The sequence below is a fragment of the Maniola hyperantus genome, chromosome 15 (genome assembly GCF_902806685.2).
Source record: "Maniola hyperantus chromosome 15, iAphHyp1.2, whole genome shotgun sequence".
Lineage (NCBI taxonomy): Eukaryota > Metazoa > Arthropoda > Insecta > Lepidoptera > Nymphalidae > Maniola > Maniola hyperantus.
The window spans coordinates 10,093,135-10,111,940 of NC_048550.1; the positions used below are offsets into that span (position 1 = coordinate 10,093,135).

The window sequence follows — 18,806 nt, forward strand, 5'->3', positions numbered from 1 at the left end:
ACGAACCCCAGTCGCAGCGATTAAGTGATTCTCTGCCATCTACTAATGATTCTAAGCTTATTTCGTGGCTTAACGGCATATTGTATTGTAGGAAATGGGTATACAACACGATTAATTGGGCGAAATTATTTATTAGTTTTAATAGGCAGATAAAAATCGCCAAATTAATCGTGTTATAAATAAATAAATAAAATAATCGTGTTATGTAGGTACCCGTTTTCTACAATACAATCTGCCATCTACTGTTTTGATACCATTATCAAAACATATCCCAAAAGTTAAAAAACGCGGTGCAGTATCGTAACAGTTGTCTTCATCGCTGCTATCGATCGTATTTAGTCGTCAGAACGCGTTGCAGTATCAAAGTCGCTGATCGCTGATGCTAAAAGCATTGCGTGTGCTTTATCCCTTAGACACATGTAACTGATGTAAAGGCATTTTGACATCTTGTTTTGTTTCAACATGTCGTCAAGTAGGTTGAGTTTATTTTAGCTTATAGCTTGGTGTTGGAATTATTTAGAGCGTATGTTTAATTAATATAGCAACGAAGGTGCCTATTTACTTTTGCGTAGGTAGCTACATAATGTTAATGACTCATCTAGTTTAGTGTTTATGTACTCGCTAGATGATGCCCGCGACTTCGTGCACGTGGATTTAGGTTTTTTAAAATCCCGTGAAAATTCTGATCTTCTGGGACAAACTTCACCGAATACTAAATAGTTTGGATAAATTACGACAAATACCTACTCACAAAAAAAGATTCCGATGAATTGAGAACCTCCTCCTTTTTTAAAGTCGGTTAAAAATAGCCTCAATAGCTCAATGGCTAAGGAGCGGACTGAAATCCGAAAGGTTGTCGGTTCAAACCCCACCAGTGCACTGTTGTCGTACTCACTCCTAGCACAAGCTTTACACTTGGAGGGGAAACAGGAACATCAGACATTCTTTAGAAAAAATATATAAAATGAGCAAAATTAATTTAATTCTCATTTTATCCATGGAATCAAACAAACAAAGCGCATGATTGCTTGTGGAATTATTAAAACGGAGTTTACTACGTTGGTACAAGAGATTTGCATTGTTAATTATTTCGACGAATCCCTTTATCCTAACCAAGTAATTTACTTGTCTGATCTCATATTTAACTCGGAAGTTTATGTAAAATCTACTTTATTATAGTAGTTTGTAAAGAGGTTTTTATTAAGAGCGCTCGAACTTTGAAATGAAATACCTGTGTGTTGTGATGTTGCCACAATTTTTATTTTATTAATAACATTACGTACAAAATTTATATTTTGTATGTAATGTTATTCATAAAATAAAAATACACCACTCAGCTCACTCCTCAGCTCAGAGCAGTCGCTGCAGTCATTTGGCTGAAATGATTTTCAGCCAAATGACTGCAGCGACTCCTCTGCAGGTGGTGTATTCTGGTGGACTAATTATTTTGGATGGAATTCTTGCATTTGAATGGGGCTCGATTAAAAAATCCCCACCAAACAAGTGTATTTTTCGGAGTGTAGAGGCACCTAAGGAATCTCCGATGGATTTCATCGCTCCAAATCCGGCAATTTTGTTTGTTTGAAAACCATTCAATCAGAAATGGGCCTCATCACTGAAGATGATTTTTTATCGAAAACAACCTACCCGCCAAATGCTCTAAAGCCCAATCAGCGACTACACGGCGCTATCATATTGTGGTCGGTGGAATAGATATATGAAAGTCTCGACGCAAAATCAGACAAACGTTCCTCCCAGTGTTGGGGACAATACGCAGAAAAACTTGCTGCTTTTACAAAATAACGAAGGTCTGGCCCACGCTGGCTCTTAGGCCCGGTCTCCACCTAAGCGAAGAGGAGAGGAGATGTGTTCAGTCAACTAACCAGATTCATAATAAATGACGTGAAAAAATTTAACACGTGATTTTATTTAAAAATCTGATTGGCTGACCGCACCCATCTCCTCTCCGCTCCGCTTAAGTAGAGACCGGGCCTTAGTCCATTAAGTAGTGTTAATAGATTTAAAAAAATTAAAAAACTTATATTTTGAACTCTAAAATACCCGTAGTTATCAAAATATCAACATCTAATCAGGCCTTTATCAACAAAATATATTGTTGTCTAGAGATAACATCTACGTACCTACATAGCTTTGACGATTAAAATAATGAAAAGTTAATAATATCAGTATTCGTATTACATGCAATAGCTTAGAAATATAATTATACTTCATGCTTTGTCCTCGGAATTAGATTAGATTACAAGTAGTAACACCATTGGTGTTGCCAATCCATATTAATTGCTCTTATATAAGTAGAGATTGGCTATTTTCAGATCCTTTCTGTTATATTATGAGGAGTTGGTATTTGTGCTAAGTTTCAAATAAGGCTAATTAAATGAAAGTTATTTTAAACAAAGCTCACACAAAGTAAACAACCCATTTTAAAATTAGAATATTGGATTTTCGTCAAATGCTCAAATAAGATTTATATTTTTAGTTATATTTTGTTACTTAAATTAAATTAAAATTAGTGTAATTTTGAATTAAAGTAGGTATTAACAGTCTTTTCTCGCAGCTTAACCCGCATGAATATTATGTTTTTTAAAGATACCGTTTGATAAATTAATTTTAATTTATCAAATCTCATTTTTCAAAATTTTAAAATATCTTGTACGATAGTACGGAACCCTTCGTGTGCGAGTCTGACTCGCACTTGGCCGGTTTTTTTTATATAAATAGACAATTTAGTAATGACTAGATGATGCCCGCGGCTTCACCCGCGTGGATTGAGGTTTTAAAAATCCCGTGGGACCTCTTTGATTTTCCGGGATAAAAAGTTGCCTATATCCTTCCCCGGGATGCAAAATATCCCTGTACCTATCAAATTTCGTCAAAATCGGTTGAACGGATGGGCCGTGAAAAGCTACCAGACAGACAGACAGACATACACTTTCGCATTTACCAATTATTTATTTAAATTATAGTCTGTACAAAATGCGCGTACACGTGACATTTTAACTCTATAAAATAATATAAAAGACTACATATTAGAAAGAAAGAAAGAAAGAAGAAAGAAAAGACGTTTATTTATTACGATATTACCTACTCTATTCTCTTTCTCTTTGTAACAGAGAAGTGAAAATCGAGTCTCTCGGACCGCGTCGCTTAAAAATTTATGCATCTATGATCTAACCACCACGTTAACACAATGCCTAGTAGCTTGCGGCGCTAAATTTACCGTTTGGCACAGTTCCAGTCAGTTCATCTACCGCATATTATGATCTTCCGGATGCACTCTTGACGTTAGAAAAGCGGTGTTATTATGGGCGGCCATTTTAGTTTTCAGAACGTCAAAAAATAACTGAACATGAACAAGTTTTTTAGATATAGATTTTTTATGCACATAAACTTTTACAACTAGGTACTTTTGAAACCAACCACTGCAATTGGTTTGAAATTTTCTTCCCACCGAGAAGAACCAGCAAGAAACTCGGTGATTGCTCTTTTTAAAGATTTGATTTACATGACTAGTTAAATTTACTGTTTGGCACAGTTCCAGTCAGTTCATCTACCGCATATTATGATCTTCCGGATGCACTCTTGACGTTAGAAAAGCGGTGTTACGGGCGGCCATTTTAGTTTTCAGAACTTCAAAAAAATTACTGAACCATTTTGTAGAAATAGGCATAGAAAGATACAAAATCTTATTATTTTTGAAGATTTTAAGATCTGTGTGAATATTGTAGAGATAAAAAAGAACTTTATAAAAAGAGGCCTTTTCCACGGTGCATTATAAGGAATAAGGATCGGAATAATTTTATAGACTTTGTATTAACGTTTATGAACAAAGTCATATAAAATCCTATATTTTATATTTTTATAGTGTTTTACCTACACTCCAAGGAAATTTCTAAATAATTTTTAAATACTTGCATATCGAAAATTGCGAACCGGTAGGATTTTAACCTACTTCTTTTGGGTTTGCGCTCGATGCATTGACCGCTAGGCGACGGTTCACTTACTGCCAGTGACCAGCAATCTTGCCGGGCCGCAATTTTGATTTAAAAATTATTTATATAAAATCCTGATTCAAAATATTATGATATTTTTAGTAGGTACATCACGATCCAGCTACTTTTCTGTTCCTACTATCCAGAATAAAGCTTAGTGTCATTTAAGCTTAAGAACCAATATTTTATTCCAAAACTAACACTGCAAAATGAATTGACAGGAATAAAGAAACTCCCAATGAATAGTTTACCTTCAATTGAGGTAAAACCAAACCGTATTTTTTTTATTTCATAGTGAGAATAATATAATTTCATGTAAAAATGACCTAGTTTTATCTTTTCACCGACCTTTTTATGGTTGTAATGCACTGTCATTATTTTAATGATACTAAAATGACAACTCATGTTTCTGTAATTATACCTACAGGGTAAGTGTACCTGATTCACCGAGTCACCCTTTATTACAAGTTTTAAAACAGAACATAATAAGGCTGCTTTTCCACCAAAGATAATTTCCTATGTTGTGCTATGGGCACAGTTCACGATAGTTAGGGAACTTTTAACAAAACGTCGAGGCTGCGACGTCACTGGCAGGCGTCAAATGTTCCTACATTAATTGTCGCTAGGTAACCTATGAATAGCCTGTTTTTCTTTGATTTCACGTCGTCATAACCTAATATTTGACGTAGGTACCTATCGTCAATTCAGGGTCAAAAGAGAGTTCCCTCACTCTAGTTCACTCTGCTATGTAAGTGTGTACTGTCGAACACCAATAGGTCCGCTTGGTTTTCATAGCATAGCTTAGTTTAGCTCTGGTGGAAAGGAGTTTTTTACATACCTGTTGTCGCACTTATAATTGCCGCCTTTTAATACGGAAGTCACGTGATCTGTTACGGGAAAGCCATCTTGAGTCGATTGTATAAATGCGGGTGGTTGATGGTTTTTAAGCGGGTCTCGTTCCGACTCGACGACAACGACTAGTACAGTACGCGCGGCGAGAGTTTGGCTTTGACCGTTATTGCGCAGAAATCAGAAATTGGGTATCAACGGGCAATTAGTGGGGTGCGGGGCGGGTGTGTAGGCGCACGCGGTGCTCTGATTGGCGCTCCACTGCTCCAGTCGTTCCCTGCCTCTCGCATCGATACGACGTACCGCGCACTCGTGTTGTACAATCACGTTCACAAGTGAATTGCTATTTTCGTTAATTGTTTAAGAGTACGTCAAGAGTGACCATGTAGTTGATTTACTTACCGAGCAATTTATAATTCGCGTCGATGATAATTCCGAAGACGATGATTCTGATGATGGTTATGAAGATGATGATGATGACAACTGCAACCGAGGAAGCCCTGAACCCGGACCCTCAACAAGCAAAAGACGTTGCACAATTTCGTGTCGCGGCAGCACCACTGGACCATGCGGTGATTTCATAGAAGGCGTTAAACCTTTAACTGATTCAGAATCTGAATAGCACTGCTGCTAAGACTTTTTTTTAATGTTAACTTTTGTATTTAATAATTATTTTAAGTTTTCTTTTGTTTGTATGTACCAATTTTACATGTATCTTGGAATAAATAATTTTATTAAAAAACAATTATTTAGAATTTTCATCGCTGTCTCTGTAAACTTTAAAAGGAAATAAACATTTTATATAAGTAAAATAACTATCAATAGTTTTAATAAATGAAGAAGTTTATCTATTTCGTATTATTTTCTAGCATTATTACCACTGTACATGAATTTTGACCCACTCAAATATCCAACCTGGTACATAAAAAAGGAAAAGTATTGTGTGCGTGACAGTACCCATGCGCAGTAATCCCCTCCACCCGAAGGTCAAAGCCAAACTCTCGCCGCGCGATCTGTAAATCCTTTTTGTGTTTAGGTCGCCATTTTGATTGAGTGGTTGAAATGGCAATTATTGTGTCTTAATTAAGTTAGTATTGCAGGTTATTATAAAGGTAAAACTCTCGATAAGCCTCTGCGCGTTGTGATTAATATTTAATTTCACTTTTGGTATGTTTTTATACCTACTAGTTGAAGCGAGGGAAGCAAGCTAAGTATGCGAGCTAGGGATGCGCGAGTGAGGTAGCTGTGACTAGTATGGGGCACACAGCCAATTTCCAAGTGTGCTTTAGCTCACGTCGTGCATCTTCCTCGTACAGCTACCTCGCGCAAAGCACATTTTCGTAGCACATCTTATCCACTCCGCTACACCACTTTCCTTTGGTGAAAAGAAAATAGACACATTGTTCGTAGCTTAACTGTAATCTAGCTCTCCGCTTAGCTACATCGCACGTCTCTGGTGAAAAGGCAGCCTAAAACTATTTGTTACAAGGCCGTGAGACCGACCTTGTATTACAATTTCTAATAATACGCTCATTTTTTCTGATTTTTACAAAAAGCTTAACCTAATTTTAGAGCGAGACTTAAATAAGTAACGCAGGGTGTTATGTGGCCTGGTTGTAAGAATAGACGCATATCAGACAATTTTTTTGGTCGCTGGGAAATGCGTTTACGTATCCCCAGCCCGGAAGCCAGCCAGCCAACTGGAAGAAAGGTATAGACTCGCCGGCCGAGGGGCGACCGGAATACCCACTCAACCCAGTGGCGCTCCTGCGCGTCGCCTGGCGACTGGGTCACGGGAACACTGAAGTAATCAACCGCGACCCAACCAGCGACGTCCGCCGAGGACCCTCCACCGGGGACCCACTCACGAGGTCCCCCACCACACGTCCGAGGCGCACCAACGATGTGCGCCTCCCCTACGGGGACCCAACGGACGACAACGCGGTCCCACGCACGTAGCCCGCGTCCCTTCCTTCGCCTCGTCCACTGTTCCCTCTGCTAGTCAGAGGGACGCGTGGGGAAACTTCTCCCCTGCTAGGTCATTAGCCATAGCCAACAATATCCCCGAAGATAAATTATTAGCCATGCTACCGCCCCGCACCGGTCCGAATACTGCTCTTCCCCTTGGACGTATCCAAAAGTGACCAGCAGCACCCAGGCACACTGGGAGGTTACCCGGCTGGCACTCCACCATATCAGGCAATTGTGCTATATAATCTCATGTCAGTGATTGTATGGATGACCTATTAAGTGGGAATTTTTAATTTATCTTTCCTTTGTGCTTCGGCGAATACAATAAGCCGCTGGTCTTGGTTATTAGTATTGGCTTGGTTGGTTAATGAAATCTAACTTGACCTTAGTTGGTATGTAGAATAAACTATAGGAACTTACCATAGTCCATACCATAGGTTCATATTAAAGCCTCCAAGAGGGGTCATGACAGTAAAGGGGTTCATATCATTCAGAGATAAATCGTGTTAAACAAAAATGTAATAATATCTGTCCCGGCTTTACTCACGTGTTTAGTCGACGTTAGCCCGACTAGTTTCGAACCCGCGGGCTAACGTCGACTAAACACGTGAGTAAAGCCGGGACAGATATTATTTAGAATGGAAATCATTCACGGTAGTTTAAACGCTAAAAATGTAATAATAAACGGAAAACTTTTTATGAAACTGGAAAGAAGAGATAAGTAAAATTTCTATAATAAAAATATACAGCACATACGTACACATGGTTTCATATAATTATACTATCTTCTTCCAAATCTGATTTATTAGTAGCTCCAGAGTTCAGGCACTAACCCTGCTTAATGCATTAACTTGAATATTTAATAGGAGTCGGGTGCCGACGGCATACCTACTTTGAGTAAAATTTTCTTTTGTTATTTTTCCGCATAAACGTGGGTAAGCGCAAACAAGTAGTACAAGCAATAAGGTAGAAGAAAATTCTTAAAGTAAATGGGGTGCATTTACTACTACACGTCTTCTGTATTTAAATTTTTCATATTTTTTTAAAGCACAGTTTATACATGCATAATAGGCAAGTGACGGAGATTAACGTCTCCTTTATAGACCAACTAGCTGATGCGCGCGACTTCCTCTGCGAATAAATAAATAAATTGTTTTGTTACATAATAAAAATACTCTGGATAAAAATATTATTTTATTGTAACTGTATTTTCATAAAAAAATAAAATACAAATCTTAAAGCAAAACGTAAAATTTCAAACGAAATCTCTTTTGTAGTTTTATTCCAACAGCAAACTTGCTCTAAACGGTACCAGTTTATTTGAAATCCAGATGAATGGGTACACAATTACACACTTGCTTTTGGGAAGTAGGACTTCCGTGCTACCGTCGTCGACATCTAAATTGGCCTTGGCATTTGCTAACGTCTTAGCTGTAGGAAACTCGATTTCAAAGCACGTTCTTGAATTTTTCTCCATACAGCTTTTCCATAAGCGAGCATTGAGTTTTTAATTTTTTTTTTTTTGATTTTTAATCGACGCCAGGTCCATTCTTTTAGTAAACGGGTTGTACCTACCTACTAACATTATTATTCTGAAAGAACACTGTAAGTTACAGTGTACTATTCGTAAAAGGAGCGGATAAGTATTTTTACTCCATCATCATCACCATCAACCAATATTGTAGGCTCACTACTAAGCACGGGTCTCCTCTCAGAATGAGAAAGGTCTGGCTATAGTCCACCACGCTGGCCAGGTGCGGATTGGCAGACTTCAGACGCCTTTAAGAACATTATAAAGCATTCTCAGGTACAGTGCGACAAGGCTCTCTTGGCGCGTGGCGAAAATCGGAACTAACGTTGCCGTCAAGTGTCCCCTTTGTTCTTGTTTGAATAATCTAAGCCTTTGTTCTCCAACAGCGCCCCCCTGTCATACGATAGGTTTTCATACGATGTTTTTCTTCAACGTTAAAGCGACTGGTATTTTATTGCTTAAAACGCACCTAACCCTAAAATTAGAGATGTAGAGATAAGCATTTCCAATGTAACTTAATTTATTATTACTTTGTAACTACAATTTTGGTACATGAAAAATAAAAATAAAAAAGTAAATAAATGTATACCGAGGATCGAACCGCCGACCCTCCGGAAAAGAGTTCGACGCAACGTCTTAACCAGTAGGGTATCACCGCTCTCCGTATTGAATATATATGTACAATAGCAACTAACGCCTGTATCATTTCTATGCAGAGCCCCCACGGACTTCACCACAGCAGGACGGGGGGTTGGGAGCACCCCGCTCCACCGTGTCACCACCAGAGCCGTCGCCCACATTTCCAACGGTAAAATAATACTTATATTAAGGGTCAGCACAAACGGGCCTCTCGCCACAACCACTAGCCGGAGACGAGTTGCGAGCTACATTTTTCATATTATAATTTTTAGGGTTCCGTACATAAAAAGGAAAAACGGAACCCTTATAGGATCACTTTGTTGTCTGTCTGTCTGTCTGTCTGTCAAGAAACCTACAGGGTACTTCCCGTTGACCTAGAATCATGAAATTTGGCAGGTAGGTGGGTCTTATAGCTGGCTTTAGGGGAAAAATCTGAAAACCGTGAATTTGTGGTCACATCACACAAAAAAAATTAAATTGTGGTCATAAACTAATAATTTGTATTTTCAATTTTCAAAGTAAGATAACTATATCAAGTGGGTAAGCATATGAAAGGGCTTGACTTGTACATTCTAAAACAGATTTTTATTTGTTTTTAGGTATAATAGTTTTTGATTTATCATGCAAAATGTCGATGAAATACGATTGTAATACGGAACCGTCAGTGCGCAAGTCTGACTCGTACTTGGCCGGTTTTTATATAGAAACGTCGCACACGTCTCCTAGCAGCTATCACCCCAGATTTCTAGTTAACCGGTAGGTGCGAGTGAAAGCACCACCCATTGTTGTCAATCGCTTGCCACATGCTGTTGTAGGTACTGTAATGAATGCCCTGTTTGCAGAAATAGGTCAATTACCACAGTAATACGTCATAAGTGATAAGCAAGTGATATAGCGTTCCGGTACGATGCCGTGTAGAAACCAAAGTGACATGGGTTGAATAAAAACTGCCATACCCCGTCCAGGTTAGCCCGCTTCCATCTTAGACTGTATCGTCACTTACCATCAGGTGAGATTGCAGTCAAGTGCTACCTTGTATCTGAATAAAAAAAGTTACAGATTGCATTTTTCATACAATTTGTATACAGAAGTGGTACCTACACGTCATCGGCGGCGAAACGCTAGTTGTCATCAGCCACAAAAACATAATTGCGCCTGTCCCCAACCCTCTCTCAATGTCCTAGTCAACATTCAACTGATAGGTGTGGGTGTGGGTGACGTAACCACCCACGAATGACAGTCATGTGCCACCGCCATGTACAGTACGCGGTCGAAAGTAATGTGACATCAACCTTTAGATGGAGATAGCAAATTTGTAGAGCACTGTCTCTGTCGTTGAGACCGACAAAACGTCATATAGGTATGAGTGACAGAGACAACGCTCTACAAAGCCGAAATGTCATTCTAAAGGCCGATGTAGGTACATTACGTTCGGCCGCGTATTGTATTTTTTTCAGTTCGCTGGCCAAGTTTGGGTGTGGTATGTTGCCCTTTTGTGCGAAGCCTTACCTCGCATTTAACTTCATTATATACCACTTGGATAATGTTTGCTTCATGTCTGAGTTGAGTAAAAAAAAACATTAGATTACTCGGTTTAAACGATTTTGTCCCGCTCAAACTAAATAATAACAGAGACGTTACCTTTATTTAAGTTTTCTTATTGAATGGTTACGTTTGGTCCTATTGTTTATCAATTATCTGTAGAAAAACGTTTGGTTTACAGTGCGACAAGGCTCTCTTGGCTCTTGAATGACATTGACAGGGGGGCGCTGTTGGAGAACAAAGGCTTAGACTATTCAAACAAGAACAAAGGGGACACTTGACGACAACATTAGTTCGATTTTCACCACGCGCCAAGATAGCTTTGTCGCACTGTATGTATTTCACAAAATGGACTAGGAGCCAGCGCGTGCCAGACCTTCGTTATTTTATAAAAGCTGAAAGTTTCTCTGCGTTTTGTCCCCAACACTGGGAAGGAACGTTTGTTTGGATCATGGTGTCTTTGGGAGATAACAGTTAATAAAGGTATAACAAATCTTACGTCAAAGTATAAAGTCTAATTTTTTTATATTCTCTTCGGAATAATATTGGAAATCACGTCATGCATTGCCAGACACTTAGTATCATAGCAACCCCCTGCCAGACACCCTTAAAGTTTGGGTGTCTGGCAGGGGTAACTAGGTATATTATGTACGTTTCCTTACGATGTTTTCCTTCACCATTAAAGTAAGTATCTAATTCCGAAAACTTAGAGAGGTGCGTGTTCTTAACCATAAGCTAAACGTTTAATAAACTAGTTTAAAACGCACATAGCTCGAAAAATTATTTAGAGGTGTCTCCTACGTTCGAACCTCGGACCCCCAAACAGGAGCCCAATGTCTTAACCACTAGGATATCACCCGGTATTTAATTATTTATTTGTATTAGATAATTATCTCCCTGTAAAACGTTGTAGACAGGTCGTTTAGCTGTTATATTAGTTACAACTACATCATATATTTTCCTATTATTTCATACTTTATTGATCGGTCTACCACCTCGTGTGTTAAACGTCCACTAGCTATAAAACTTGCAGAAGTCAGCAGCCATTGGCATGTCAATGTCAATTGACTTACTACGAGTGTTTACACTAGGCCACAGTTCACGAAAGTCATGGTACGATTACACCTAACAAGTACAGTGGCGAGTCAGTGTCCTCGGCCTAGTACTCGGTTGGTATAAACACTTTAACGAGTGCAATTTCGCCACAATTTCTCAGCCACAGCACTGTCTCGGCCGAGTGACATTTTACTGTCTCGCTTCACTACTCGGTAGGTGTAATCGTACCATTAGGTACCTACCTTGTAACAAAACCTCGAGGCTTCGACGTCACTGGCAGGCGTCAAATGTTCCTGCATTTGACGCTTGGTAGTCTATGAATAGCCTATTTTTCTTTGATTTCACGTCACCCCATAGCCTAATATTTGACATATCGTCGATTCAAGATGAAACCCTCGACCCATACTCAAGAGTTTCCCCACTCTAGTTCACTCTGACTAGGCTGCGCTCACGTTATGCGTTTTCGTACGAAATTCCAATTCGGTTGTGCGAACACGTACGAATAGGCACAAACGATACCGATTCGCATATTTCGAGTAGTAGGGGAGCGCTCCCGTAGTTATACTAGAAGAATAGGGATCGTTCGTGCTTTTTCGTACTCCCATACTCCAAGGATCGCGACTGTTCAAGCCTTTTCGTACGTGTTCGCACGTTCGATTTCCGTACGAAAATGTATGTAAAAGTTAACGCGGTATAAGCTTTGCTAGTGGACCCTTAACCTAACATTAAAATTATTATAATATTATAATATTTACCACAACTTCTTACCATGTAAAAAAACAGTATTATAAGATCACAATAGAAAGGGGAGGTCCTTTTAAACACGGAATACCTAAATAGTTAGCGAAATAAAAAGCCCTGTGAAATACCGGGAGCATAATAACCGTGCGAGTTTGAAGAAGATCCCGGGATATAAAAAAATATTTGAATTGCAAACACCAATAGAAAGATATAGTAGTTACGTGATTCCAATTCTTCAGTTCATTATAATAAAAAACTTTGATATGCTAGTAGCAGGGTTCACGAAAAATATAGTGATATTTGCTAAAGAAAAGCCTCGTTCAAATATTTTCTTTTGATTCCACACGCGCGAGAAAAAAAGGCCAAATATTTTAGTTTTACCGAAAAATCTACGACTCACCTAAAGTATTTACCCCACGCGCCACAAATTTACTCTTGCGTGTTATGTATGTCAAACTAATGGAGAGAACATATTAAAGATCTGTTTATTTTGTAATGATATTAATTCTTAATAAATAAGACAGTAAAGAAAATATTATATTCTTCATAAAAAGTGGCACTCAATACTCATAGAGTCACAACGCTTGTTGGTTGCTGGTAAACCAGACTGCAGTTTTACAAAAGCTAATAAATGCAATGATTGAAAAAGGTATTCACCCTGTGGTATTTGCAGTATTTGCTCCCCGATATTGGATAGCGTATCTATTCTCCACAGGTTGATTCGGTTCCCACTCAATCCACGCATTTGTATGCAAATGGTACCAGCAGAATTCATTGAACAAACAGACTTTGTATTTCACTAAAAAGAGATGAGGTTTTGAGCACATCAGCTTTCGTTTTACTTTAATATGAAAACACCTGCTTTCCAAACTGGTGGTGGTGCCTTCTAGAGCTATCATATCCACCAGATGGCTTCAACGTCTCAACCCATCACCGGCCAACTAATGAGAACGGATCTCTTTTCAGAATGAGAAGGGTTTAGGCCATATTCAAAGTATGGATTGGCAGATTTCACACACCTTTTGCGAACAGTATGGAAAACTCTCAAGCATGCAGGTTTTCTCACGATTTGTTCCTTCATCGAAAAATATTATTTAATTAAAAAATAAGTACCTGTTTGTTTTTTTAAGTCTTAAAATCTATCAATCGTATATTTTCAGCCAATTGCAAACACTAGTCTCACTTATTATCTAGTGCTTTAGTCAAAAGTGTGGCGTAAAATGTTCACTTTTCATTCATTAAGGCTATAAAATAAAAAATTGCTTAAAACGCACATAATTTCTAAAATTTAGAGGTTTGTGATTGTACCCTGGAACCCCTGAATGAGGCTGACATCTTAATCATTATTCATTAGATATCTAAAGTAGGCGTACACAATATTTTTTTATTCAATTTTAAGTTGGAAGGACGGGTTTGCATAATGAAGTAAAGAAAACGTACTTTAACAGGAGATTTCCTCGACTTGTAATCAGGAAATTCATAATAGTGCTGAATTATTTATTTGTTTTCTAAGCTTTCTACTATTTTCTGATACTTGTAAGCGTGGACCGTTGCGATTGTTTAGGCGGGGTCGCCAAGCCATGTTGCAAATTTGGGCAAAACCGCAACTAAGAAAAAGTCATTACTTTTTCTTGTTTGAATTTTTCCTTTACTTTTTTATTTAGTAACGTTCCTGTCCTTCTTCAGGTATTCGTTATTTTACAACCCATAAATCATGAGTTTACTGAGTTACTGCTTTAAGTTTGCGAGAAAGTTTCTGATGAAATGTTATGTTCAACAGATACGGGGCGTGGAAATTGGAATAGTCGTTCTAGTCTTAATAGTCTGGATCGGTGCCATTGCTCTATTCTTCAATAGATGGGGCAAGATCCGGATGTTGCTACCGTACCAGCCCGACTACAAACAAGAACAGCTGAAGGTAAAGAGAATAACACTGTTACTGATAATATTGTTACTAGTACAAAACACGCAGAAGTAAGACTTGCTGACGACACTGATTCTAATAATTCTTATGATCTAAACCAAATCAAATTTTTGATCATTATGTTATGCTTTTATCAACACGTAGTTAAAGGAGATCGCACATAACCATAAGACTAATAGGAGGTGCAAGAACTGTTTGAGCCACAAGGGCATTTCTCAGTCACAAAAAATCTAATCCGTTTGACAGATTCGGTCTCATTAATCGTATGAAAAAAAAAAACTTGTTAAAATGCTCATTATGTCAGATTTCTCACTGCTGATCTACAGACGTTAAACATCTGCCAAAAAATTTGGTTACCTAAAAAAGATAAAACGCTTCACGCCAAAACAATCACCTCACACTTCATCAGAGGTTCGGTTTGGCATGAAGTATTTTTGTCCCTAGGATGGCTCTGCCATGTACCAGCTCAATGCTTTAGACTTACACTATAAATTACCGCGCCCCAACGATATTATTCATCATCATTATAATTATCAGCAACAGATAGACGCCCACTGCTGGACATAGGTAAGTCTCTTGTAGGGACTACCACACCAATTCCAATGAAATTATTGGAGATCAATTATTTATTAATGCAGGCGAAATTGCTCAGCTTACAGCACTGACGCAATGCACTTATCGGTCTTCTATGGGATATACTTTGGAGAGCATGCTCAGGTATTTCTCAACCTTGTTCTTCCTTCTTAAAAGTGTTGTAGGCTCTGTAGGTTCAATTAAAAATGCTTTGTTTTTGCGGCTCTTTTAGCTCTTGCAAGTCTTTCGAGTCATATGTCAGTATGCGATCACCTTTGATCGATTTTAATCACGTCGTTTTTATAATTTTGTGCACTCCATTATCAATCAAAATTTTGACAGGTTGAAGCCCGTTCTTCAAATACTACGCCATAGGATACATCGATGGTGTGTTTTTACTGTAACTGTAATTGCTATCACTCTTATAACATGTAACGTTTCTTTTTTAAATCATTTTCTAATTGAGAGTAAGAAACCCTAATAAATCTGTTTTTACGATTAACTACCGCTTTCCTAGTCCCAAATAACTGCAGTCTTTTTCTTGTAATCTATAAAATTGATAACATAATAAACCTTACCGTAATAACCTTATAGATTTAGGTGGCCTATTTCTCTCAGTGCTTGGAACCGCATTATTAAAAGTCCCTTTCTTATATTATTATATAGATGCATTTATATTGTATTCCCTAGCTTTAAATCAGCTAGTAGAAGGTTGTCCAAAATAATCCGAAATCCTGGAAGAAATATCAATTTAGATTTTAGAATTCTTAGGTCATTATCTCCATTCACAATATCCGTCTTGTCATATAACATTACTTGACATGGATCGCAATGATCAATCACACATCATTTTCAGTAACTATGTAGGGTTTATGATTGTCTCCTTCAGTTTTTGCTAAATTGGTATTATCTAATCGAGTTAATCTATAATTCGGTAATAATTCTCAGTTTAACACAGTTGTTTGTAACCCTCAGGTGCCAGGAAGCAGCGCTTTAGCTGCAGCGACAGCGGGAGGGACTTGTGGAGCACATTCAGCGCCTTCCGCTTGTTCGGTAATTATCAACTTTTATTAAATTTAATGAAGTGTATTGAAACTTACAACAAAACTTTCATCGTTTGAAATCTAATTAACGAATTCCTTAAAAACCGGCAATGCATTGGCGGTCTCTCTGGTGCTGCAAATGTGCATGGGTGGTGGTAATCACTTAGCACCAGGTAGCCCGCCCGCCCAAATAAAAAATATGGTTTGTGAGTTAGTTCACAACTTTCTAACTTATAGATGTTTTTATAGTCATCAAAACTTTTTATCGCCTTGAGAGAATTTTTGCTCACTGTTAGCTTTTGCCTAGGAGTGTATTTCATAAACATAAAGGACTTTTTAATTTTATGTATTAGTCTTATAAGTTATACATTTGTAGGTATAGTATATTCTATATTGTCTTAATTTAATACTCAGTGTTATTATGTGTAAATTTTCTTCTTGTTTTGCAAATATGGCATTAGGATATTGGAAACCATTCTGATGTAAGAATTTTTAAAGTAATTGCTAAGCACGAAATAGTTAGTAGTTTTGCCATCATTGATAGTATTGCTTAAGCTTTGGTTTCCTAGAAATATTGGCTGGTATATCAGCCGTCATATAGCCGCCGAAATGACGTCATTAAAACATTATCTGTTTATGGTCTGTGACAACAACTAACATTAGAATGCAAGAATGGCGTCTTTTCCTAGAGAGCGTTCTTTGACAGCATACAATTAGTGTCAAACATGCTCTCTAGTGAGGCCGTCAAATAGCGCCCATATATGTGATGGCACCGATACCGTAGAAAATCATAGATTAACACTATAATTATCTAGAAGTTAACATTAATTGACAAACGCCGGATGTATTGCAAAGGCTCGCATAATGCCTAGTGCTTGACGCCTCAAGGTTATTGAAAACGAAGGTCTGAGATTGCAGTACAAAGACAGAGTTGGCGTGATTCCTATTCAACCGCATTGCACCATTTCTATACCGTAAAGGTCGAGAAAATCTTCTTGTTCATGAAGCTATATAATTAGTTACTTTGCGCTAGCATTTCTTTTCCGATTTCTGTATAGTTCTCATTTTCAAATTTAAGAATCGGTACGGTAATGCAACAGGTGGTTCTCTCCGTAAGAACCATCCTCGTACTTCAAGGAATATTATAAAAAAAGAATTAGCGAAATCGATTCAGCTGTTCTCGAGATTTGCTTTGATCAACACATTTGGTGATTCATTTTTACGAGTATTATTATATAGTAGAGTATATTGGTATATTATAGATTATTCAATAATTTGCCAATTAACGAGTGTACAGTACGCGACCGAAAGTGATGTACATCGACTTTTAGAATGAGATAGCAGATTTGTATAGTCTGCTCCTGTCTCCGTCGTTGAGACCGACAAAACGTCATATAGGTATGAGTGACAGAGACAACGCTCTACAAAGCCGAAATGTAATTCTAAAGGCCGATGTACATCACTTTCGACCGCGTACTATAAATGGTAGATGACACCGAAACTGAATATTATCTCTTTCAAAATTCTAATAGTTCGATGTGTTATCTTATCACTCCTGCCGGGTAGTATTTTTGTAATAATTGTCGTAATTCATTATACTATAACCATTACCTACCTGGGGGCATTAACCGTTAAGTTTTCTGTAAACCTATTGGCTTCTATCATTAATTGAGCGAACGCTTTTCGAACGAATAAGCATCTTTTAGACAAGCGCGCTTCATTTAAGGCTGCGTCATCACTTGCCAGCAGGTCTGATATCTGTCAAGCACTAGTCTATAAAAAATACATCAAAATAATTGGTCAAGTGCGAGTTGTACTCGCACATGAAGCGTTCCGTACCATTGTATAAGAAATAACACTTCAATTTTCATGGCGGCCATTTTGAAATTTTTATTATTTGTTATAGCGGCAATAAAAATACACATTTTGTGAAAATTTAAGCTCTATACCTGTTACGGTTCACGTGATACATTCCGCTGACAGACAGACGGACGGACGGACGGACGGGTTCCGTTCATTGTTAGCAACCTTCGGATTCGGAACCCTAATTAATTCGAACGTTGCCGTTGCAGAAATTTAATCAAACTTTACATTTTGGCTGCACGGCAAAAACCAACCTTTAGTTACAACCGTATTGAGTGCATTTGTATTTCAATATTATTTGTGTCTGTTTTTTGGCCTTTAAATTGTTTTGTGTGAGAGTTTGTGGTTCCGCGGTGTAAAAACAAATTGGCAAAATTCGTATTGGATTTATTAATTGTGGTGAGACTTTAATTAACGCAAATTTCGTTCAGGTAAATAACCAAACCAACCTTATTATGCATTACAGTAGAGTTGTAATAATTAAAGCTATGGATGTCGTGGACTAAGAGCCAGCGCGTACCAGACCTTCGTTATTTTATAAAAGCTGAAAGTTTCTCTGCGTATTGTCTCCAACACAGGGAGGAATAATTATCAGCGACTATGAAGTTTGGATCATGGTAGCTTTGGAAGATAACAGGTAATAAAGGTGTTAAACATCTTACGTCAAATTAGGTATTCCTAAAGTCAAATTTTTTTTATTCGTATAAATAGTAATAGCAATATTCTAATTATGATACAAAGTTTTTTTAACCGTCTTGAAGTTATAGTAATATTATAGTTTATTGAATGACGTAAAAATGTATGGGTCGAATCCATCAAAAAGAGGTGTAGCAACTGTTTATAATCCTATAAAGAAGGCTATAAAACGGCCTTTTATTTTATAATGTGTTGCATTAAAAAGTTGTTCTTACGGTCTCACTATAAGAGCCTCAATATCTCAACGGGTAAAGGAGTGGACTGAAAACCGAAAGGTCGACGGTTCAAACCCCGCCCGTTGCACTATTGTCGTACCTACTCCTAGCACAAGCGTGACGCTTAGTTGGAGAGGAAAGGGGAATATTAGT

The 18,806-nt window shown here is 37.9% G+C and overlaps 1 protein-coding gene and 1 long non-coding RNA gene across 5 annotated transcripts in view; one reads left to right on the top strand and one right to left on the bottom strand.

Moving 5' to 3' along the window:
- The window catches only part of LOC138403373 (uncharacterized), a 606,611-nt gene that overhangs the window by 353,120 nt on the left and 234,685 nt on the right, over positions 1-18,806 (bottom strand). The window lies entirely within an intron of this gene.
- The window catches only part of LOC117989238 (fibronectin type III domain-containing protein 5), a 133,833-nt gene that overhangs the window by 83,234 nt on the left and 31,793 nt on the right, over positions 1-18,806 (top strand). For 2 of the 4 annotated variants that reach the window (XM_034976576.2, XM_034976577.2), the window contains exons 5-8: positions 9,078-9,169; positions 14,120-14,257; positions 15,812-15,889; positions 16,341-16,361. In XM_034976576.2, the coding sequence (XP_034832467.1) occupies positions 9,078-9,169; positions 14,120-14,257; positions 15,812-15,889; positions 16,341-16,361 (329 nt within the window). The remainder of the gene's footprint in view (positions 1-9,077; positions 9,170-14,119; positions 14,258-15,811; positions 15,890-16,340; positions 16,362-18,806) is intronic. The other 2 variants (XM_034976578.2, XM_069503662.1) reach the window with 1 other exon arrangement.